The sequence below is a fragment of the Microcaecilia unicolor genome, chromosome 1, assembly GCF_901765095.1.
Source record: "Microcaecilia unicolor chromosome 1, aMicUni1.1, whole genome shotgun sequence".
Lineage (NCBI taxonomy): Eukaryota > Metazoa > Chordata > Amphibia > Gymnophiona > Siphonopidae > Microcaecilia > Microcaecilia unicolor.
Genome location: NC_044031.1, coordinates 359,039,010 through 359,064,752, shown reverse-complemented (window position 1 = coordinate 359,064,752; position 25,743 = coordinate 359,039,010). Strand labels below are relative to the sequence as shown.

The 25,743-nt window shown below is 43.9% G+C and overlaps 1 protein-coding gene across 1 annotated transcript in view; it reads right to left on the bottom strand.

Annotated features, from left to right (window-relative positions):
- Positions 1-25,743, bottom strand: part of SDHA (succinate dehydrogenase complex flavoprotein subunit A) — a 213,106-nt gene that overhangs the window by 152,922 nt on the left and 34,441 nt on the right. The window contains 6 exon segments of the mRNA XM_030209736.1: positions 628-632; positions 3,280-3,341; positions 3,343-3,397; positions 3,400-3,439; positions 6,258-6,401; positions 23,260-23,421. Coding sequence (XP_030065596.1) covers positions 628-632; positions 3,280-3,341; positions 3,343-3,397; positions 3,400-3,439; positions 6,258-6,401; positions 23,260-23,421 — 468 coding nt within the window.

Sequence of the window (25,743 nt, the reverse complement as noted above, 5' to 3'; positions counted from 1 at the left end):
GGCGGGCCGGCGAATGACATCGAGGGCGGGGCGGCGAACGCACGAGTTCCAGAGATTCAGTGACAGCAGCGGGGAGAGCGCTGCGAACTTTCATCACAAACTCGCAACCGAGTGATGGACGGAGGGAGGGAGTGAGGGACAGAGGCCAAGGAGGGGTGTGTGGAACTCGGAAGGGAGGGACGGAGGGGGGGTCTGGAACTCGGGAGGGAGGAGGATGGTTGGGGGGGGGGGGGGATTACCTTGCTAGCGCCCGTTTCATTTATTTTCCCGAAACGGGCATTTCTTACTAGTAGTATATAAAAAGGTGGACAATAAAAAGTGGGTAAGTAAGATGGAAAGTGGCTTATCAAATCCAGGTGAATTCTGAATATGATACATGGGGAGGCCAGAGACAGACAGAATGGACTCCCAATTCTTCACCTGAACATCAGGAAAGATCTTGTGAAGTGAGACCATCAAAGCCTCTCTAAATGGAGAGTCATAGTCTAAGACCTCAAACATCTCAGCCTTAGGCTTGTCCTCAGTCTCCAACTGAACTGGGATGGCAGCCGCCATCTCCTTTTCAAAAACAGGGAAAGAGAGACTCTCTGGTAAAGACTTTCACCTCTCCTCTGGTGGAGAAAGGACTCTTCCTCTGAAAAGTACCTTGGATCATCACCAGACACCCATAAGCAATCCGTATCGGAATCAGCAAAAAAAAAAAAAAAAAACTCCTCATGGGAGGGCTGAGACTATGCCTGCTTTGGGTGGGAGGAATCATGTCCCTGTCTGGAATGGCGTCAAAATGCAGGTTCCACTCTCAGCTTCGGCAAAGCTTCCTCCACTGATGTGAAAGAGTACATGCATGAGCAACACCGGCGCCAGCGACCTCATCACAGGCTGAGGGCCCTGCAAGGCAGATGGTAGAGGCATGGCTGCTGCTAGCACCCCTGAATCCAATGCACAGTGCTCTTGGAGCATGGCCCAGATCCACTCATCAAGGATCAACAGCAGAAAAGGCTGGGGCGTTGTATCAGACACATCCTGCTGAACCGTTGGTGTCAACTTGGGTACAGGGCCGTGCCGACACGGTAAGCCAGGTAAGCAACGCAGGGGGGCGCCGACCTCCAGAGGGCGCCACTCACTTGCAAAATCTTTTACCTGAAGTTGTGATTCTCCTCTCTCCCCTGCCCTTCCCGCATCAGGAAGTGAAGGTAGCCCAGCAGTGCTGAGACAGACACACTGCTCTGCTAAAGCTGCTTCAAAGAGTACAACCAGCAGCTATTTATGGCTTTGGTGTGGGAACAACTTTCATTCAGGGTGAGCTTGAACAACATTCAAATTAAAAAGAACAGGTTTGGAGGCAGGTGTGCAAGTGAGACTGGGGAGAAATAAAAAATAAATAGTGTAATTGTTATCTGTAAGTGGTTCAAAGTTTTTGTTTTTTGAGCATGTACACTGAGAGGAGGGCATGACTGCAATGATGTGTACATAATTATCATAGCTACAGCTAAAATCCATTTAATTGGCTGAGGTTCAAAGAGGAAGTTTAGCTGACGTATAGTGTAGAATAGCTGGTAAGTAAAAATCTGATTGCTTTTTTTGTGTGTTTGTTTTTATATAAAACATTCTGCTTGGATAGGGAGAGTTTGTGATATTTGAAAATACATTTTGCTTTAATGAAATTGCTAAACTTTAGAGTCAGAGACTTATCAATGAGGGATACATACAGTGGAAAGGAAGCCCTGGAAACAGAGTTAAGAGGACAGATACCAGCAACAGAATCAGATACTGGGCCAGCATGATCAGAAAAAGAAAGTTACCAGCCAACAAAGGTAGAAAAAAATCGTTTTATTTTCATTTTAGTGTTTGGAATATGTCCACTTTGAGAATTTACATCTGCTATCTTATTTTGCAATGTATAGCAGTCTCCAAGAGACTGGGCTCCCAGTGAGCCAGGGAGGTCAGACTGTGTAAATGAGATGAAGAGACCACCCCCCCCCCCCCCCCCCACTGTAACAAAAAGACAGGAACATGCATAATCAAAGCTTAGGTCTCTGCAGTTACAAGGGCTGGCCATTCCTAATTATGCTAATAGTTTTTAATAGGCTAAGTCCCACTGAAAAGCCTCTTTATAAAGGCAGTGCTTTCTCTGGAGAGCAGTGTTAAGAAACAGCAGGAACTGTGTTTATTTTTTTAAACTGCTTTCCTGTGTAAGCTAATTTACAGTTTTCTAGTATATGCTTGACATTGAAGGGTGTGGTCTGGCTGGGCCTGTAGTTTTCAGTCTAAAGGAAAGACAGGTAGCAATGGAGAAACATCTAATGAAGAAGCGAGACCGGGGGGGGGGGGGCGGGGGCACCAACTGATAGTCTGCAGGGGGGCACCAGAGACCCTTGGCATGGCCCTGCTTGGGTACCTGCTCCTCAGGTACCGGATCACTCGGCGCCCCAATGTTCCCGGCACCACGCGTCGAGAGGGATCGATGCTTGAGCTTCTTGGCCTTCACCCAAAGCCTAGCATAAACACCCCTTGGTGTAGACATCGAATCCTTCTGTCCCCCTCAACGATTTGGACCTAGCTCCAAAATTTTCCAGATACACCAGGAATGAGTGTCATCCCCAGAGATGGTCTGAAAGCCACTGAAAACCTTAATGACATGGAAGGGAAAACTGGCTGTGGCTAAATCGAATGACTTTACAGCGATGGGAAAAAAAAAAAAAAAAGGGGGGGGTCAGAATCACCAAAAAATAAGGGATAGGCCTGAGCACTGGCTGGGTGCTAAGGAGGCCTTACGAGCCGAGAAAATAAAGGAAACTTTAAAAGAGGCAAAATACACTAAAAAATGTAAGTGAGAGGATTAAAATAAATCCCTTAGAGGAAAAAAGGCAATGCTTGCCAAAAATCCCACAGAGAGGTACCTCTTACCCTCACCATGGATGAAAAAAAGACTGCTGATCCCACACTCACGAGTCAAGTTGGAAGGTCAACCCCAGATGCAGGTGAAGCACGGCCTCAAGCTCCTAACAGCTATAATATGCTATGTAGCATTCTCACTAGGCGCCGTTGGATGACATCACTCACATTGAGAACAAACTGGTCCATTTGTCCTCTGAGAAAAACCTGCCACAAGGCACTAGGGATTAATATTCTGGTTTGTTTTGCATATGAAGACTAATCTTGGTATCACTAGACTACAGTTCTAAAATGTAAGAATTCCTACAATCTTTCATGTTACTTCATTATTCCATCATCTCTACATATGCAGTAATAATAAATGAAATGTTTCATTCTTCTTACCCTCCATCAAAGTGTGCAACAGCGAGTGTCCTGTCCTGTCTGCCACACAACAACTCGATGAGCCTGCCTCCTTTTCCAAACTTAAGACTCTGTCCACCAAATGCACGTTGATATATCTTCCTTCTTCTGTTCTGCTAAATGGCATCCCATAATTTTCAAGCTGTTCATGACAAATTGACATCAACTGTTTTTACATACAAATTTCTTATACTTTAAGTATTTTGTTTCAGTTTCTAGTGTCAGATGCAGTACTCTTAAGAAATAAAAAATACGTTCTTCCTATTTTGATGTCTTATTAGGCCAGAATGAAAAATTTCTACAATCAAGCTGTTTATAATTTCTAGAGACCATATAGGTGGCTGTGTAAAACACGACGACTAGATAATTTTTCATGCTTGTGCAAATAAAAAGCATACAATTTACAAAGAATCCATTTTTAATCTGGTGCACTCTGTGAGCAACTTTACTATACATATTCGAAAAGTTCCTCATCTTTTCGTTCATAACAGACTATGGGGCTCATTTTCAAAGCACTTAGACACAAAGTACCTTTGGTACTTTGTGTCTAAGTGCTTTGAAAATGAGCCCCTATGCAATTCAAATTCACTAGCCTAAAACATCTGCTACAGAGATCCTGAAAATCCAAAAGCAACTCCTGGGCTTAATACAGATTAAAGTTTATCAAATAGTATTTTGATTACATTTTTGGACAGTGGAGGAGTGGCCTAGTGGTTAGGGTTGTGGACTTGGTCCTGGGGAACTGAGGAACTGAGTTCGATTCACGGCACAGGCAGCTCCTTATGACTCTGGGCAAGTCACTTAACCCTCCATTGCCCGCCACATTGAGCGGGAAAGCGCGGGGGTCCAAATGTAACAAAAAAAAAAACAAAAAAAACCAAAAAAAAACTAAGGAAAGATGTCTTTATTAATTGAAAAGTTAACTGTTTAAACTAATGAAACATAAAAGAATTGGTTATCACACCTTTTATGACTAATATGGGTTACTATTAAGACATGTTTTACCACTAATTTGTACTACTTTATCAAAGGTCTTATTTTATGCAATGAGATCTAGTTACAAAGTACCTGGGGTTAACAGTAAAATAATATCTTAACAGCAGCCAACATTGATAACTTTGCCTCCGAGATATGCCATCTAGCAACATACGCTCACTAACTCTGTCCCCTTCCCTGCTCTCTCCCCTATCAATCCCATAATCCCCAATATACTTGCACAATCCTTTGGGCTGGCCACAGTGGCCCAGACTATCACAGTTGGAGGAGCCACAGAGCATGCTAGGAAAGGAATCTAGGCTTCAGATAAGGTCTGACTTGAACAGATCTCAGGTTTGGGCCACCAATTAAGTCATGCCACTGTTTGAATGATTAATATTTTACTTCTCTATCTAACTTTTCCCGTTACACAAGATAGGCCAAAACCTAGTCCTACTTGAGATTGTTTTATCACTATCAAGAAATATCAGCACACTGGTTTTCATTTATTCAGTTATTTGCTCCATGTCCTTTGCAAAACAGGGTTTTGAAGTATCCAGACAAGGCACTAATACAAAGTATCTCCTGCTACAAATCAGAAGTTTCAGTATAAACAGATTTATAATTTCAAGAACTTAAAAGTTCCATGTTATGCTTTTGATATGGTTGATCTGGAATATTATTACACATCCTTGAATACTTCGGAATTTGGATAGCAACGTTCTTCAAACTGGTTCAAGGGCTTGCCTAACCACAGCGAGCATACCAAGGTGGTACTAACTCGACCAACCTCAGCCACATGGATACCTGAATGTGGAGTTCCCCAAAGGATCCCCTCCTCTCGCCGACTCTAATTCACCTATGATGATCACCTTGGACCAAACTATTATCCAAGTCAAAACCTCAACACCTACATATACGCATATGACGTACGAAATAACCCAACGGCCTCAACCAAAGCTTCCATATCATGCACACATGGGGCGGATGCATTTCAGTTGAAACTTAATTGCAGAAAAAAACTCAATGCCTTATACTCACCTCACAACATAACACGAGCAAATTCACCACCATAAAACATACCTAGCCTGTCCCTTCCAGTCTCGGACACCCTGAAAATTCTTGGAGTTACCACTGATCGACATCTTACACTTGAAAGCCACGTGAAAAACACAACCAAGAAGATGTTCCATTCAATGGGGAAGTTAAAAGAGTTAAGACCTTTTTTCCCAAGGACCATTTTTCGTAACCTAGTACAGTCAATAGTGCTCAGTCACCCAGATTACTGCAATGCACTATAAGCCGGTTGTGAAGAACAAATCATCAAGAAACTTCAAACCACCCAGAACACCGCAGCAAGACTCATATTCGGAAAAACAAAATATGAAAGTACTAAACCCCTAAGAGAAAAGTTACACTGGCTTCCACTCAAAGAACGCATCAGGTTCAAGATATGTTCCCTAGTTCATAAAATTATTCACGAAAATGCCCCAGCCTACATGTCATATCTGGTAGACTTGCCACCCAGGAATGCTAAAAAATCATCCCGCACATTCCTTAATCTTCACTATCCCAGTTGTAAAGGTCTAAAATACAAACTAATGCATGCGTCAAACTTTTCTTACCCGAGTACACAGTTATGGAATGCACTGCCGCGTAACTTAAAAACTATTCATGCAATAACTAATTTTCGCAAATCTCTGAAGACCCATCTCTTTAATAAGGCATACCACAAAGATCAACAAATGTAAATGTAACATATCTCCACCTTACCTATAATCAGAACTGTTTTCATATATCTGCTTGTCTAATTTTCTACTATGCTATTCACGGTTTTTATGTAACACTAATTGTCTACTTTCTATTCTATTATCCACCAAGAACGATACATTGTAAGCCACATCGAGCCTGCAAAAAGGTGGGAAAATGTGGGATACAAATGCAATAAATAATAAATAAATAAATAAATAAATAAACAAACGTACCTCAATAACTGAAGCAGGTGCCTGCTCCGTCATATAATGGATAGCATCTTGATCTCCCAGCCAATCAGAGCCCTTTACAGTATCATAGAAGTGCCATCTCCAATCATCCGACTCCATATTGCCCAAAGCAGCATTGATACCACCCTTATAACAAAACAATTAATGTAATTGCTGAAAATAATCTTGCTTACTCTGTCTAGCAAACATAGCTGTACTTGTTCCCTATCTGTTAATCATCCCTTCTAGGCAGTGGTAAACATGGATTTTTCTAATAATGTACCATGCTGATCTACTTAGAGTTTTGTTGTTGTTGTTGTTGTTTTTTAATCCATGATTAAACATAGTCAATAAACAGCTAAGAGGATATATAAAAATATATTTTTTTAAAAAGCAAAGGAAAACATATTTATGATCATTACACCCTCTTGTGTAAGATTATTAATGAACTAATATTTGTATTGATAATACAATTTCTCTGGGAGAAATGATGCTGCAGTTTTAAAAATAAATAAATCCATCTAATAAGGCCAAAACTCAGAAAACTTAAAACATGCTTTGCAATAATCAAACTACAGTTATATGTACAATTTTGAAATGTGCAAGTCCTTGTTGCTTTTAGTGAATGTAAACATGTTATTGTATTCCTGTTCTTGAAAAAGCAAATATATAAACTCAATAGGTACTAGAAGGAATTTTTATATGGCAGGGTGAAAACCTCCACCTCTGCTTCCATCATAGAAACATGACAGCAGATAAGAGCCAAATGGCCAATCCAGTCTGTCCATCCACAGCAACCACTATCTTCTCCTTTCTCTAAGAGATCCCACATAACCTGCCCCCACGCTTTCTTAAATTTAGACACAGTCCTGATCTCCACGACCTCCACTGGGAGGCGATTCCATGTGTCCACCACCCTTTCCATGAAAAAGTATTTCCTCAGAATACTACTGAGCCTATAACCTCTTAACTTCATCCTATGCCTTCTCATTCCAGAGTTTTCCTTCATTTGAAAGAGGCTCACCTCCTCCTGTACATTAATGCCACAGAGGTATTTAAATGTCTCTATCATATTCCCTCTCTCTCGCCTTTCTTCCAAAGTATATATGTCCCCATACACTTTATGGAAGAGACCACTGACCAATTCTGTAGCTGTCCTCTGGACCGACTCCATCCCATTTTAATCTTTTCGTAGGTGCGGTCTCCAGAATTGTGCATAGTATTCTAAATGGGGCCTCACCAGAGACTTATACAAGGGCACTATCACCTCTTTTTTTCCTGCTGGCCATTCCTCTCCCTATGTGCCTGAGCATCCTTCTGGTTTTGACCATCACCTTTTCTACCTGTTTGGCCACCTTGATATCATCAGATACAATCACCCCCAAGTCTTACTCTTCTTTCGTACACAGTCATACTTCACCCCCATACTACGCCTTTCCAATAGATTTTTGCAATCTAAGTGTATAACCCTGCATTTTTTTAGCATTAAATCTGAGCTGCCAATTGTAGACCATTCTTCAAACTTCGTCAGATCCCTTTGCATGCTATCCATGCCTTCCGGGGTATCTACCCTATTACAAAGTTTGCTATCATCTGCAAAGAGACAAACCTTACCAGGCAGTCCTTCAACAATATCACTCACAAAGATGGTGAAAAGAGCCTGCCCAAGACCAATCCCTGCGGTACACCACTGAAAACATCCTTTTCCTCTTTTACCCCTACCCTCTGTCTCCTTCCACTTAACCAGTTTTTAACCCAGTCTATCACTTTAGTGCCCATACAGAGGGTACTCAGTTTATTATCAGTTGCCTGTGAGGAACTGTGTCAAAGACTTTGCTAAAATCCAAGTGCACCACATCTAGTGCCCCTCCCATATCAAACTGTTCGGTCACCCAGTCAAAGATATCACTCAGATTTGTCTGATAAGACCTACCTCTAGTGAAATCATGCTGCCTCTGGTTCTGCTTAGAGTTAGGGGAGACAAAAAGAGGGCAGTGATGGCTGAGCATCCTGCCTTCTAGAGAGAACTCTAGAAGGCAGAGTGCTGCTAGAGGACAGAGTACAGATGAACAAAAAAGGGGGTGGAGGAGGTATTGTAGATATTCATGCTGGAGCAGGGTAGAAAAAGCTGTGGACTGAAATTAACAAGGAAAGGGATACAAGCTAAGAGAAATGGAAAAGGTAAAAACTGAGGAGGGAAACTGCTGTGGTGGGGGGGGATATTTAATGCCTGAAGAAAAAAATCCCAGCCACTGTAATGAGGTAATTATGCATAAGATTACAAAAAAAATGTGCAGAATTTTTAAACATTGTGCACAGAATTTTCCATTTTTATTTTTGCACAGAAATCCCCTAGTAGTATCTTTTGTAAAGATTTTCTAGTTCAGGCTTGTCCAACCCGCAGCTCACAGACCAGAACTTGAACTGTCAACCTCATTTTCTTGGCCCACAGAAGCTCCAGGTGAAGTCCTCTGATGGGATCCACTTCTCTGCCACAACTGGTCTAACCGGGAGCTTGAACCATGCAGCATTTGAAGTTAAGGCTATTCCCGAAGTACCAAGTCTCGCAAGACTTCATAATGCGAGACCAACTTCCTCTGGAGTCTTTCATGAGGTACTCTGTCAAATGCCTTTTGAAATCCAGATACACAATATTAACCGGCTCACATTTACCCACGTTAGTTCACCCTTCAAAGAAACTTAGTATATTGGTGAGGCAAGATTTCTTTTCACTAAATTCATGATGGCTTTCTCTCATTAATCCATGCTTTTGAATATGCTCTATAATAGTCTATACCATTTTGCCCGGCACCAACATCAGGCTCGCCAGTCTACAATTTCCTGATCACCTCTGGAGCCCTCTTTAAAAAATAAATCAGCACTACATTGACCACCCTCCAATCTTCCAGTACAATGCTTGATTTTAAAGATAAATTACATATTACTTATTTATTAGGATTTATTTACCACCTTTTTGAAGGAATTCACTCAAGGTGGTGTACAGTAAGAATAGATCAAACAAGAGAAATAGGCAATTACAGCAGAAAAATATTCAACTAACAATACACAATACAAAGTATGGCATAGTATACTACTTGCAATGTCAACACAATACGTAATGGAACATTATAATTGATAGTGAAGGGTAAGGCAAAGTTGTAACATATAGATGGGTAAGAAAGTAGGAAGAGTTAAAAAGTAAAATTGCACACAAGGTTAGAGAGATGGTTAAATATTATCTCAGCTAGGGTAGGAGTAGATAACAATAGTTCTGCAAGTTCATTTTTCAATTCTATAAATACTCTGAGATGTATACCATCTGGTCCTGGTGATTTCCTACTCTAATTTGTCAAACTGCCCCATTACATCATTCCAGGTTTACAGAGATTTGATTCAGTTTCTCTGACTCGTCAGCACTAAATACCATTTCTGGCACTGGTATCTTTCCCACATCTTCCTCGGTGAAGACTGCAGCAAAGAATTCATTTAATCTATCTGCTATAGCCTTGCCTTCCTGAGTGCCCCTTTTACCCCTTGGTCATCTAGCGGTCCAACCAATTCCTTTGCTGGCTTCTTGCTTTTAATATACCTAAAAACGTTTTTATGTTTTTGCCTCCAATGCAAACTTCTTTTCAAAGTCTCTCTTTGACTTCCTTATCAGCACTTTCCATTTGACTTGCCATTCTTTATGCAGTTTCCTATTATTTTAATTCGGATCCTTATTCCATGTTCTGAAGAATTTTCTTTTAGCTCTAATAGCTTCCATCATCTCACTTTTTAACCATGTTGGCTGTTATTTAGTCTTCCTTCCTCCTTTTTTAATGCACGGAATATATATGGACCTAGGCTTCCAGGATGATATTCTTGAATAGCATCAATGCCTGATGAAAAGTTTTGACCTTCACAGCTGCTCCTTCAATTTTTTTTTGTCACCATTCTCATTTCATCATAGTCTCCTTTTTGAAAGTTAAATGCTAACGTATTGGATTTCCTGTGTGTACTTACTCCAAGGCTTATATCAAATCTGAACACATTATAGTCACTGTTATCAAGAGACCCCAGCACCATTACCTCCTCCTCCAGATCATTCACTCCACTAAGGACTAGGTTGACAAATGCTCCTCCTCTTGCTGGCTCCTGAACCAGCTGCTCCATAAATCAGTCCTTGATTCCGTCAAGAAATTTCACCTCTCTAGCATGCACTGATGTTACATTTATCCAGTCAATATCAGGATAATTGAAATCACCCATTATTATCGTGCTCCCCAGTTTGCTAGCTTCCCTAATTTCTGTAAACATTTCTACCTCTGTCTCTTCATCCTGGCAAGGTGGATGGTACTACACTCCTATCACTATCATTTTTCCCCTTCACACATGGAATTTCAATCTATAGGGATTCCAGATGTTTTTTCGTGCCCTGGAGAATTTTTAGTTTATTCGATTCAAGGTCCTCCTTAACATACAATGCTATCCTCTCCACCAATTCTATCAACCCTATCACTGCAATATAGTTTGTATCTTTGTATGACAGTGGCCCACTGTTTATCCTCCTTCCACCAGGTCTCAGAAATGCCTATTATATCTATTTTTTCATTTAGTACAATATACTCTAACTCTCCCATTTTATTTTTTAGGCATCTGGCATTCGTATATAGACATTTCATACTATGTCTGTTATTCCTGTTTACATCTTGATCAGCAGTTGACAGTGATAATGTGCAATCTTGAAAATTGGTCTGCTTTTTATTTAAAGACACCTGGTCTACTATTACAACCTTGCTATCAGGATGCCCTATCTTCCCTATTTTAGCAATATCTTTGAAAGATACTTTATTCTGAACCATGCGCTTTTGAGCGACTGTCAACCTTCTCCCAGTTTCTAGTTGAAAAGCAGCTCTATCTCCTTTTTAAATGCTGATGCCAGCAGCCTGGTCCCATCCTGGTTAAGGTGGAGCCCATCATTTCGGAAAAGGCTCCCCCTTCCCCAGAATACTGCCCAGTTCCTAACAAATCTAAAACCCTCCTCCCTGCCCCATCGTCTCATCCACGCATTGAGACCATGGAGCTCTGCCTGTCTCTTGGGCCCTGAATGTGGAATGGGGAGCATTTCTGAAAATGCTACCTTGGAGGATCTGGATTTCAGCTTTCTACCTAGGAGCCTACATTTGGCTTCCAGAACCTCCCTCCTACATTTTCCTATGTCACTGGTACCTACATGTATCAAGTAAGCCAGCTCCTCCTTAGCACTATCTAAAATCCTATCTAGGTGACGCGTGAGGTCTATTACCTTAGCACCAGGCAGGCAAGTTACCAGGCGATCCTCACAGCCACCTACATGCCTAATAACCGAATCACCAACTACAACAGCTGTCCTAACACTTTCCTCCTGGGCAGAAGCTCCTGAAGACACATCCTCAGTACAAGAGGATATTGCATCCCCTGGTGGGCTGGTCCTGGCTACAAGATTATTTCCAACTTCACCAGGGTGATGCTCTCCATTTAGGAGGCCTCCCTCCTCCAAGTCAGCACAGGGGCTGCCAGACTAGAGGTGGGACTTCTCTACAACGTCCCTGTAGGCCTCCTCTCTCTGTCTCCTTCAGCTCCTCCAAGTCTGCTACTCTAGCCTCAAGAGAACAGACTCGTTCTCTGAGAGCTAGGAGTTCAATGCATCGAGCACACACATATAACCTCTCACCAACTGGGAGATCATCATACATATCACACTCTGTGCAAAAGACTGGATAGCACCCCTCTTGCTGCTGGACTGCTGTCTGAATCTTAATATTACAGAGTTGTTTAATTAAAACTTCTTCAGGTACTAGGGATATTAGATGAATATAAAGAGCCTTAAGATTATATAGTATAATGTGTAATTTATTTAAGTGTTTGCTTCCCAGAAATTAAATGTAATTAAAATTCTAATGAAAACACTCCTCTTATTTAGTTGTTATCCTAATTACAATAATGACTATAAATGAAGAGTTGTGCTAGGGATGGGTGGGAGCAAAGACTGAACTAGGTCATGTTGTGCCTTGTAGAGGTTATCTGTTAATGCTGTGGTACACAGTTTTAAAACTAGGGGGAAAAGAATATAGAGACTAGTTAAGTTTGCTTTTTCGTTTCTTTTTCTTTTAATTCTGCCTATCCATAACCTACAATTCCTCCTTTAAACTCCAATCTAAGTTCCCAAAGCACAGAGCAAAATAAAGTTCTCTTAACAGAGAAATAGGTCATCTTCTCTCAGAGCTTCTCAGAAAGAAAAGTGGGATCTTTCCTCTCCACATAGTTTTGATTCTAAGGGGACTGCTTCAAACAAACCCATTGAAGCTAACACATTAATGTGAAGATAATTACCTATAGCAGGTATTCTCCGAGGACAGAAGGCTAATTATTCTCACACGTGGGGTTGACATCCGCGTCAGCCAGGGAACCGGCATTTTGCCACAGCAAAAAATAAAAAAAGTCTTGCTGCAGTCTTCTAGCGCGCGTGCAGTGTGCACTGCACATGCGTGCACTTACTTCCCACCACCACGCGAGCTCGTACCTCAGTTAAATCAAAAAGCAGAACAAATAACAATTCCAAAGGGGAGGAGGAATTGTGAGAATAATCAGCCTGCTGTTCTCAAAGAATACCTGCTACAGGTAAGTATCTTCGCTTTCTCAGAGGACAAGCAGGCTGCTTATTCTCATATGTGGCGTGTCCCTAGCATCCAGGCTCACTCAAAACAATGAACATTGGTCAACTGGGCCTCGCAACGGCGACGACATAATGTAGGTTAACCTGAACTATATACAGCTAGCTGAGAGTGCAGCCTGGAAGAGAATAAAACGGGGCCTAGGGGGTGGAGTTGGATTCTAAAACCCCAAACATCTGCAGCACTGACTGCCCAAACCAACTGTTGCGTCGGGTATCCTGCTGAAGGCAGCAGTGAGATGTGTGGACTGATGACCACTTTGCAGCCTTGCAAATCTCTTCAATGGAGGCTACGTGAGCCAACGTCACAGCCATGGCTCTAACATTATGAGCCGTGACATGGCCCTCCAGAGTCAGACTAGCTTGGGCATAAGTGAAGGATATGCAATCTGCTAGCCAATTGGAGATGGTGCGTTTTCAGATGGCGATTCCCCTCCTGTTGGGATCAAAGAAACAAACAACTGGGCGGACGGTCTAAAGGGCCTCGTCCGCTCCACGTAAAAGGCCAATGCTCTCTTGCAGTCCAAGGTGTGCAAGCAGCTCTCGCCAGGGCGGGCATGAGGTTGGGGAAAAAATGTTGGCAAGACAATTCACTGGATCAGATGGAATTCCGACACCATCTTCGGCAGGAACTTAGGGTGCGTGCGGGGGACTACTCTGTTGTGATGAAACTTAGTATAACGTGCATCCACTACTAAGGCCTGAAGCTCACTGACCCTACGAGCTGAATTAACGGCCACCAAGAAAATGACCTTCCAGGTCAAGTACTTCAGATGGCAGGAATTCAGTGGCTCAAAAGGAGGTTTCATCAGCTAGGTGAGAACGTTGAGGTCCCATGACACAGGTGGAGGTTTGACAGGGGTCTCTGTCAAAAGCAAACCTCTCACGATGCGAACAACTAAAGGCTGTTCAGAGATAGGCTTACCCTCTACAAACCCATGATAAGCACTAATTGCACTGAGGTTAACCCTTAAGGAGTGAGTCTTGAGACCAAACTCTGACAAGGTGTAGAAGGTATTCAAGAAGGGTCTGTGTAGGACAAGAGAGAGGATCTAGGGCCTTGCTATCACACCAGATGGCAAACCTCCTCCATTTGAAAGAATAACACCTCTTTATAGAATCTTTCCTGGAAGCAAGCAAGACTCGGGAGACACCCTCTGAAAGACCAAAGGAGGCGAATTCTAAGGTCTCAACATCTAGGCCGTGAGAGCCAGAGACTGGAGGATGGGATGTAGATGCAATCCCGCATTCTGAGTGATGAGAGTTGGAAAAAACAGTCCACGGTCCCTCGGAGGACAACTCCAGAAGAAAAGGGAACCAAATCTGACGCAGCCAGAAGGGTGCAATCAGGATCATGGCTCCGCGGTTTTACTTGAGTTTCAGCAAAGTCTTCCCTAGAGGTATGGGAGGATATGCATACAGAAAGCCTGTTCCCCAATGAAGGAGAAAGGCATCTGACGCTGGTCTGTCGTAGGCCTGAAAGCCTGGGACAGAACTGAGGGACCTTGTGGTTCTTCCGAGTGGCAAAAAAATCCACCGAGGGGGTGCCTCACGCTCAGAAGATCTTGCGAGATACGCTCATTTACAGTGACCACTCGTGAGGTTGCATTACCCTGCTCAGACTGTTTACACCTGCCAGATACATGGCTTGGAGATACATGCCCTGATGTACATGCCCTGTCTGAACAGCTTCCTGACACAGAGGTCGAGATCCGGTGTCCCCCTGCTTGTTGGTGTAATACATCGCAACCTGATTGTCTGTTTGAATCAAGATGATTTGGTTGGACAGCGGATCTCTGAAAGCCTTCAGAGCATTCAGTTCGCTTGTAATTCCAGGAGGTTGATCTGAAGACCTGTTCCCGGAAGGACCAGGCTCCTTGAGTGTGAAGCCTGTAGGATGAAAATAAGTAATTAGGGCAATAATTATTCCCTGATAATACTTATTACAAGGTTCCCGCTCAGCCTAGGGGAAATATTATAAAGGAACCCTGTTGCTGGCACCCTGCCAGTGATTTGTTCTTCGCCAAAGAACCAAAGCCACGTCACAGATTGATAATTATTAGTTTATTTATTACAGGTAGAAAAATAGACACTCGCAATAACTTATATGCAATATAATATCTCTTACTGATATGCACACTAACAAAATATTTGTCTAACTATACTCTGATTATCCTGAGACTACGTACAGTAATGATTAGAACAGTCAAATGATATCCTAATGATCCTTATGAAAACTTATCACATCTTATGCAAAATACACATTAGCAGCTGTCCTGACAACAGCTGACATAAACCAGTCGTACTTAGATAAAACCACTGCCTAACCCCAGACTTGGAAATATATCACTGTGATCTTACCACGCTATCCTCAGATAAGACCAGAGCAGAATCTCCCCAGATTGCTATCTTAGCTGTCTGTGTCTTATGTAGTGCAGGTCTTTCTCAGCAAACAAGCAGGTTCCCGTCTCTCCTTTGGTTATCAGAGCCAATATCTCTGCCACAGGTATTTGCACCAGTTATGCAGGTCACAAGGTTGGTATCATACAGTCTCTAGTTCACCCCGAGCCTGGCTGGATTTCTCCGGTCCTTCACAGGTACTCCTCCTCCGAGGGTCTCCGACTAACTTTCTTCTCCCACTCTCCCCGCGTTCTTCCAGACCTCTCTGTCGGGTGATAGCCTGGACCAATTCTCCTCTCGTACAGTCCAGTGCATGGGTAAGAAGAGTTCTTTGTTTTGTGACCTTGAAGATGGTAACTTCTGGTGCCATGAGTATGCCTCCCTTCTCAGCTTCTCTGAGATAGAAGGGGGATGGTTGGAACACAGAATGTCCTTGGCTTCAGCAAGCCTGTCAGTGATTTTCCACAAGCTGAAGCTGGATCTTGCTGACACAGAGATGTGCAGGTCAGAGAGTTGCAGCAGCCATCTTATTATACCAAGATGTCATAAGCTTGTATAGGCCAAGACCAGCTAGGCTAGATCACAGGGAAATACCCCTACAAGCCTATCTACATGAGCTCCCCACCCTAGGAGGGATGCATCCATCGTCAGCACTTTTTATGACTGAGGAATTTGGAATGGTCGTCCCATGGTCAAATTGGATTGGATTGTCCACCACTGAAGAAAATTTCAAAATTTGGTTTACAATTGAATCACATCCTCCAGATTCCCTGTAGCTTGATACCACTGGGAAGCTATGATCCATTGAGCTGATCTCATATGAAACCGCTGTAACTGTGGACACCAGGGACAGGAGGTTGTCTGCCCTTGTCTCGGGAAGATAAGCCCGAGCTGTCTTCATGTCCAGCAGTGCTCCAATGAACTGCAATTTTTGGACAGGAGTAACATAGTAACATAGTAGATGACGGCAGAGAAAGACCTGCACGGTCCACCCAGTCTCCCAACAAGATAAACTCATATGTGCTACTTTATGTGTAGACCTGACCTTGATTTGTTCTTCTGCGATTTTCAGGGCACAGACCGGTAGAAGTCTGCCAAGCCCTAGCCCCACCTCCCACCACCGGCTCTGCCACCCAATCTCCGCTAAGCTTCTGAGGATCCATTCCTTCTGAACAGGATTCCTTTATGTTTATCGCACGCATGTTTGAATTCCGTTACCGTTTTCATCTCCACCACCTCCCGCGGGAGGGCATTCCACGTATCCACCACTCTTCTCCGTGAAAAAATACTTCCTGACATTTTTCTTGAGTCTGCCCCTCTTCAATCTCATTTCATGTCCTCTAGTTCTACCCGCCTTCCCATCTACGGAAAAGGTTTGTTTGTGGATTAATACCTTTCAAATATTTGAACGTCTGTATCATATCACCCCTGTTTCTCCTTTCCTCCAGGGTATACTTGTTCAGGTCAGCAAGTCTCTCCTCATACATCTTGTAGTAATGCAAATCCCATACCATTCTCGTGGCTTTTCTTTGCACTGCTTCAATTCTTTTTACATCCTTAGCAAGATACGGCCTCCAAAACTGAACACAATACTCCAGGTGGGGCCTCACCAACGACTTATACAGGGGCATTAAAACCTCTTTTCTTCTGCTGGTCACACCTCTCTTTATACAGCCTAGCAACCTTCTAGCTATGGCCACCGCCTTGTCACACTGTTTTGTCGCCTTCAGATCCTCAGATATCAAACACACCAAGATCCCTCTCCCCCGTCTGTACATATCAGACTCTCACCGCCTAACACATACGTCTCCCGAGGATTTCTACTCCCTAAGTGCATCACTTTGCATTGAATTTTAATTGCCAAACCGACCATTCTTCTAGCTTCTGCAGATCCTTTTTCATGTTTTCCACTCCCTCCGGGGTGTCCACTCTGTTACAAATCTTAGTATCATCAGCTAAAAGACAAACTTCACCTTCTAATCTTACCTTCTAATGTCACTCACAAATATATTGAACAGAATAGGCCCCAGCACCGATCCCTGAGGCACTCCACTACTCACCTTTCCCTCTTCCAAGTGAATTCCATTCACCACCACCCTCTGGCGTCTGTCCGTCAACCAGTTCCTAATCCATTTCACCTCGTCAGGTCCTATCTTCAGCCTGTCAAGTTTATTCAAGAGCCTCCTGTGGGGAACCATGTCAAAAGCTTTGCTGAAATCTAAGTAGATTACGTCTATAGCACATCCCTGATTCAATTCTCCGGTCACCCAGTCAAAGAATTCAAAGAGATTCGTTTGATTTACCTTTGGTAAACACCATGTTGTCTCAGATCTTGCAACTTACTGGCTTCCAGGAAATTCACTATCCTTTCCTTCAGCATCGCTTCCATTACTTTTCCAATAACCGAGTGAGATGGGAGTTGGAGTAATTTATTACGAACCCCAGTAGCTCTAGCATCTGAATAGTCAGTCGCATTGACTCCACAGTACCTTCCTCAGAGGTGCTCTTCATCAGCCATTCATCGAGATAAGGAAACACATGCACCCCCAGTCTGCGTAGAGATGCTGCGACTCCTGCTAGACACTTTGTAAACACTCTGGACGCAGACGCCACGCCAAAAGGCAGTACACGGTACTAAAGTGCTGTGTTCCCAAATGAAACTGAAGACACTTCATGTGAGCTGGAAGTATCAAGATGTGTGTGTAAGTATCCTTTAATCCAGGATAATAGCCAAATCATTCTCCTGAATCATGGGAAAAGGGTGCCGAGGGAAACCATCCTGAACTTTCTCGGACTAGGAATTTGTTCAGGCCTTAGTTCTAGGATGGGACGCATCCCCCCTGCTTTCTTTGCACAAGGAATTACCTGGAATGAATCCCAGCCCTTATTCCCGGGTGGAACGGGTTTCGACCGTGTGGGCCTTTAGAAGCCGAGAGTTCCTCTACAAGTCCCTGCTTGTGCTGGGAGCTGTAAGAATGAGCTCCCGGTGGCCAATTGGAGGTTTGGATTCCAGATTGAGGGGTGTATCCTAACCAGACAATTTGAAGAACCCACCGGTCGGGAGGTTATGGAGAGGCCACCTTTGGGTGAAAAAAACATTAACCTCCCCCCCAACCGGCAAGTCGTCCGGAACGGACACTTTTACCGTGGCTATGCTTAACTGGAGCCAGTCAAAAGCTTGTCCCTTGCTTTTGCTGGGGAGCAGCAGGGGCCTCAGGCGCACGCTGTTGACGAGAACAAGCGCGCTGGGGCTGAACCTGACTAGGCTGTCGAGAAGCTGGTGTGTACCTACGCCTAGCACAGAAAGAGGGAGCACTCCTCTTCCCCCAAAAAAACCTCCTAGATGAGGATGTTGTAGCAGAAGGCGCCCGGCAGGAGAGAGAATCTATAGCATCATTATGCTTCTTGATCTGGTCAACAAAATCCTCTACTTTTTCACCAATGTCGATGCTTCCCTCGATGTCGACGCCACCACCGACCTCGGTACCAAAGTCAATGCCGACATCGAAGGACTGGACTGACCCCCAAAATGTTTCTCTCATTAGGCTTCTCAAACTACTTGGGTCCGTTTCTTCATACGAAGACACATATTACAAGCAGCTAGGCTGTGGTCGGGCCCAAGGCACTGGATACACCAGGAATGGGTATCGGTACCTGAGTATGGTCCGGGTTGCAACAGAGTACAACGGTTGAAGCCACTGGGTGTCCTCGTAGGGTAACAGGGAAGGAAAAAACGGCCTCAGCGAAATTAAAGGACTCGATTGTGCCAAAAAAGAAGGGGCACAAAAAGTGGAGAAACCCGGCCGCGGCCAGAAAAACAAAGAAAACCAACTTGAATTAAAGAAACTAAATGAAACTACAAAACGAAATAGTAAGTTATAGTAAATTTTTTTAACAAAGAATGAAAACCGACGCATAATCGCGAAAAAAATGAGACTCTCTTCCCGGGCCAACAAGTAACACAGGAAAAACCTGCCACAAACCTCATCACGGAGGTGGCCGTGGGCAGGCAGGAAGGTAAGTCCTGCGGTGCGCACTACAAGACTCCAGCAAAAACCTTTTTGTTTTGTTTGCTGTGGCAAAATGCCAGTTCCCGGCCGAACGGGGACAATCGACCCCCACGTGTGAGACTAAGCAGCCTGCTTGGTCCTTGGAGAATCATATTTTCGTCTCAGTAACCTTTGCAAATATTGTACGTCCTCACACCTTAACACCTAATTCGGGTCATAGCAGTGCCACCCCTCTCCAGCAGCCAAAGAACATAAAATAACCGGAGAGTAGCCTACTGGGTACTGCACAGGACTTTGATCCTGGGGAACTGGGTTTCGATCTCCACTGCAGCTCCTTGTGACTGCTTAGCAGTCACTTCACCCTCCATTGCCCCAGGTACAAATAAGTACCTGTATATGCCATGTAAACCACTTTGAATGTAGTTCAAAAACATACAGAAAGGGCAGTATATCAGTTCTATTTCCCTTTTCCCTTGTTAGGACAGAATCTGAGGTCTTGCTACTATCCTTTTTAAAGGTATTCGGCTATTGAGTTTCTACCTCTATAAAAAGTTTCAGTTTAAAACTATGGGGAAAGGGTTGTACACTAGTACCTAGTTATTAATACTTGCTACTGCTCTTTTTTTTTTTTTTTTTTAATTTCCCTAAGACTCAACTAAGTCCTGCTGTGCCTGCTAGAGGCTATTACATCTTCTTCCATGAAGACCGAAGCAAAAAATTCATTCAGCCTCTCCACTATAGCCTTGTCCTCCCTGAATGCCTCTTGGCTCCTTCAAGATGTACAGTACCCACAGATTCCCTCACAAACTTTCTACTTTGATGTACCTGAAAAGGTTGTTATTGTGAATTTTTTGCCTCTGCAGCAGTTTCTCTTCATATTCTCTTTAGCTTTCTTTATCAGTGCTTTGCATCCAACTTGCCAGTGCTTATGTTGCTTCTTATTTTTCTTCATTCTGGTCCTTTTTTCCATTCTTTGAAGGATGTTCTTCTGGCTCTAATATCCTCTTTACTTCACCTTTTAATCATGCTAGTTTGTCATTTAATTTTCTTCCACCTTTGTAAATATGTGATATACATCGGTTTGGGCTTCCAAGAATGGATTTTAAATCTTGACATTTGCAGTCCATCCTTGTAGCTTCTTTTTAACCATTTTCCTCATTTTAGTCACTCTTTTGAAAATTAATGATACCACAACTGAATGTCCTTTGTGACTTCAACTCCAGACATTATCTCAAATTTCATCATGTTATGATCACTCTCACCCAGTGGCTCAACACGTTGGAGTAGAGGAGTGCCTAGTGGTTAGGGTAGTGGACTTTGGTCCTGGGGAACTGAGGAACGGAGTTCAATTCCACACTTCAGGGCCAGGCACTCCTTGTGACTCTGGGCAGGCACTTAACCCTCCATTGCCCCATGTAACCGCATTGAGCCATGAGTGGGAAAGCGCGGGGTACAAATGTAACAAAAAAAAAAAAAACTCTCGTACTATGCTCTGCACTTCATTAAGGACTAGATCTAAAATAGCTCGCCCTCCTTGCGTTCATGGACCATTTACTCCCAAGAGTAGTCATGCATTAACGTCTAGGAATTTTACTTCCCTACACTCCTTCTCTTCTATAATCAGCTCCAAGACATCAAACTTTCCACAAAGTAATATTCATTGTAACTAGTGATGCTTCCCTCTTTTCTCAGTATCAAATAATAAATCCCAAAGGAGAGACCATCTATAATATTATACAATAATCAATCCCAGAAAATGTTGTAGGGTGTTCAATAAAGGATTCTACACTCCTACCAATTAATGCATTAAACATAAAAGAAGGGGGAACCGCAGGAGAGTTCAATATAGGCTGATCCTTCACTGAGCAAATGTATCAGTGAGTCCAGCCATACTACAGCCCACTATCATGCTCTATACATCACTAAATCTCCCTTCTGAGACCCTTCCAATTTTACTGTGAATAAAGGTTAAAAAACTTTAATGAATACTTACAGATTGTTTTACAATCCTTTACTGAACACCCTACAACATCCTCCGCTTTTCTCAGAGCATACTGGCAAATCCGTCGCTCCCCTCCGCTGCTCCTCTGCGGGTAGCAAGGGCCGGGAGGAATGACCCGCGCCAGAGAGGGCTTACCCGGCGATCTCCCGGATGGGCGCCTGTTTCGGGTGCAGTCGAGGCCGAGCCGGTGTCCATTGCGGCAATGGCCGGCCTTCTTGAGGCCACGGCTGAGAGCCGGGGCTCGCCGCGGCGATGGCCGCCCTGTCCGGGGCCGAGCCCGTGGGCCGGCGATCGCGGCTTCCGGACTCTCTGTCGCCGGCTATGGGCTCCGTGCTTGCGCCAGCGGGGAGGGTGGCGCCGAGACGCGATGGCCGGCGTCTTCCCCACATTCGGGCGCGGGAGCCCGAAGCTCCGCCTCAGAGGAACTAGATTGGGATACCGGTGCTGTAGCCCCGCCTGAGAAGCCGGACAGAACCAACCAGAGGGATTTCTTCAGTAGCCGGGTTCCGATTGGCCGGCCATGTCGGCTGGGGCTGGGCGGTTGATTGCGGACAGTATTTTAGGAGCGGGGCTGAAACAGGACGTTGCTTCAGGTTCTGTTTCCCGAGGCCAGTCTTTGTGTGTTCTAGTTTTCAGTACGTTCCCTTGTTCTCCTGGTTTGACCTTTGGACTGTTTTTGGATACTCTGCTAGCCGCCTGCCCTGACCTGTTGCCTGTGTTTGGATGACGCTGTAAGCTGCCTGCCCTGACCTGTTGCCTGTCTCTGGACTTCTCTGGTTTCCTCTTGCCCTTCCCGCTCCCAGTTCCGGTACTGGGTCAGTTCGTCAACCCCGCGGTTCCGGAAGTCCCGTTGGCCGCCTGCAGCTGGAGGCTCAACCTCCGGTGAACAGCGGTCGCCGCGGGTGAAGTCTTGGGGTTGCACGGCTGTCCTCTGAGGTCCTTCGGGGCCTTACGGGACCTAAGGGCTCACCTACTTTCCAGACAAGACACATACCTCTAGAAAAGGAGTACAACATGAGTAACCTTCCCGGCAAGATTTAATGGGCCATGTTGGAACATCTTTTACTGTATTTTATGTTATGTTACCATAATGTTTGAACCAGCCATCATACTTCCTATAGAAGCATGCAATGGGTAAGAAAGAAATTTATTTTATGTTTATAAGACAAAGACTTGCTTTTTTTTGGAACTTGTTATCTCACACACCCACCCCAGCTCCTCACGCTAACACAATCACAGTCCTCTTCAAAGATCTGTTATAGCATCAAACACTAACGCTCTGATTTACTAAGCAGCGCTAGCAGCAGTCTATCCGCTAGTGCCCACACGGCCCGTGGACCACGTCAGCACTAGTACTGCTTCGTAAACAGACCTGATTATAGATACAATCGCGTGATCTGATGTATTACTATTTGAAAAGTAATATATATATGCTTTGAAAGCACCAAAACATCCTTATTATATTTTATGTTATAAGATAAGCTGCTGTTCTGTTTAAATATTGTGATACATGTTTATGCATCTTCTCATCTTGCTCTTTCACAACTATCATCTAACTCTTCTGATGTTAATTTTAGCTACACAATACTTTTTAATTTTCTTTAATATTGTTTTTTGCTTTCAGTGTATAAAAACGAGCCTGTAAAAAACAAAAATAAAGTATTCCCATAATGTAATTTTGTTTCCGCAATGTAAAACTATCTAAATCTATGAAGAATAGCAAGCTATAAAAATACCACTGCAACTTCAAATACTAGCTCTGTGTCTAAGTGTTCACTACAAATAAACCTGTCTACGTTATATTTTTACAAATGTTCAATTTCTCAGTCATAAGTAATATGTGCTGTTCCTTGATGAATATTTGAACCTTCCATTTTAACTTTGCCTAATTTGTCTTACCTGTGCAGCAACTGTATGTGACCTTGTAGGAAACAGCTTTGTAATGCACGCCGTATTAAATCCAGCCTCAGACAAGCCAAACGCAGCTCTCAAACCTGCCCCACCAGCACCTACAACTATTGCATCAAATTCATGGTCTATCACTGGATACTGTGTAGAAATCTGAAAAAGAAAACCATCATTTTTAACTTTTACATTTCACAGTGTTGCTTTACCTCAATACCCCCCCCCCCCCCCCCAAAGTCTGGTGTCGATTCCCCCCTCACAAGGTCTTGTCGCTTTCCCTCCCTCCCATGTTCATTGTCGCCCTCCCAATCTTCCTGCCTCCCCCCCCCCCAACTGGGTCGGTGTCACGCTCCCTCCCTCCGTTCCCACAAGGTCCGGTGTTGCTCACTTTCCCACCACACCCCCACTGATGCCGGGTCCTGTGTCGCACTCTCCCTCCCCCCTCTGCAAGTTTCGGTGTCACTCCTCCACCTCTCCGCTATGCTTCCCTGCAGCCTTTCCATCTTCCGGGCTGATGGCAGCGTTAGCAATGTAAGCAAACTGTCTTCATGCGCTCGGAAGCCTTCTCTCTGCAGCAAGCAGAAACAGGAAGTCGCAATAGAGAGAAGGCTTCTGGGCTGCGCGAAGGCAGCATGCTTACATTACTAACGCTGCTGGCAGCCTGGAAGATGGAAAGGCTGCAGCGGGAGCACAGCGGAGAGTTGCAGGAGTGACACTGGAGCTTGCAAGAGGCAGGGGCAAGGGGGGGGAGGGAGAGCAAGCGAAACTGGACTTGGAAGGAAAGGAGGGAGGATGGGAAAAGGTAGGCATCTGTTGTACCGCGGGTGCAGGGATTCTTACCACTCCTGCGGGGCAATAACCTCTTTTTGCACCCACAGTAAAACTTTGAAAAAATTTCCCATTCCTGCGGTTTTACTATGGATTACCCGCTTCCGTGTCATTCTCTAATGCACAGTACAAATAAAATGTAATATACATAATGGATAGTACCTTCTCTTAGGAGTTGAAGGCTTTGGGTAAGACAGTAAGGCCCATAGAGGAGAAGATTTATGGCAGTGGAATTAAAATAGGGGTGGGACAACCTTCAACATAGTAACATAATAGATGACAGAAGATAAAGACCTCAATGATCCATCGAGTCTACCCAGATGGGGTTACAATAAGGACACAAGCATGTTCACTCCGTGCAAGAAAACGGATTAATGAATCAGTGGCGTACCTAGGGCAGTTGACACCCGGGGCTGGTCATTTTTTTTAAACACCCCCCCCTCCAAAATCAAGTACTAGGCATACTGAAAATACAAAACACTCAGGACCTATAGAGCAATTCTACCATACCATAAGCAGTAATTTCTATGTGTCACACAAGGAAAAGGAAAGCATCTTAAACACTACAGTGAGCACTAAAACATCAATTCACCTATTGTAAAACGAAACCAGACAGAATAATACAGATCGTCGATCCTGCAGTCAATGCCAACTGAAAGCCATGTCTTTTTCACAAACACAGATACACCTTAATCCACAATATAATAAGTAATCATAAACTTTCTATTTAGACAAAAATTAAACTGAACCCCCAAGATGCCAGACTCTGCATATAATGCAACAGCACAAAAACAGAAAATGTCCCCTAGTACTGTGCAAAATATAAAGACAGCAGATGTAAATTTGAAAAAACTAATAAATACCAATCACCACTTTACAAATTAACAAATAGATATAAAACAAATATTTTATTGGACTAATACATTTAGCTTTCAAAGGCCAAAGCCTCCTTTCTCAGGTCAATACAGTATAGTGCTGTTACAGTATCCTATCCTGACCTGAGGAAGGGGGTTTTGTTCTCCTAAAGTAAAATGTATTAAAATTAGTCCAATAAAAAGATTACCTTATTTACATGTTCTATTTATAAACATTTAACAACACAGCTACAATACTACTTTATCCTAAAGCAAAAAAATAAAAATATATATTTACAGTTTATTGTCTCTGGTTTCTGCTTTCCTCATCTTCTTTTCACTGTCTTCCTTCCATTCAGCATCTGTCTTCGCTCTCTCTGCCCCTTCCATCCACCGTCTGCCCTTTCTCTCTGCCCCTTCCATCCACTATCTGCCCTTTCTATCCGCCCCTTCAATCTACCATTTGTCCTCCCTCCCTCATCCATCCAGGGTCTGCCCTCCCTCCCGCTCCCCCTTCCATCTAGGTCTGCCTCCTCTCCCCCCCCCCCCTTCCATCCAGGATCTGTCCCCTCTCTCTGCCCTCTTTTCGGCCCCCCTCTAGCCCCATTATCCCACCTGCCCCTAGTTCCAACCCCAGCCCACATCTCCCACCTGCCCCCCTTTCCAGCCCCACTATTCCATCAGTCCCCGGTTTCAGCCCCAGCCCTTTCTTCTCCACCAGTGCCGAGCTTCAGCCCCAGCCACTTCTCCCTGTCCCCTTGTTCAGCCCCCAGTCCCCACAGTTTCAGCCCCTGCC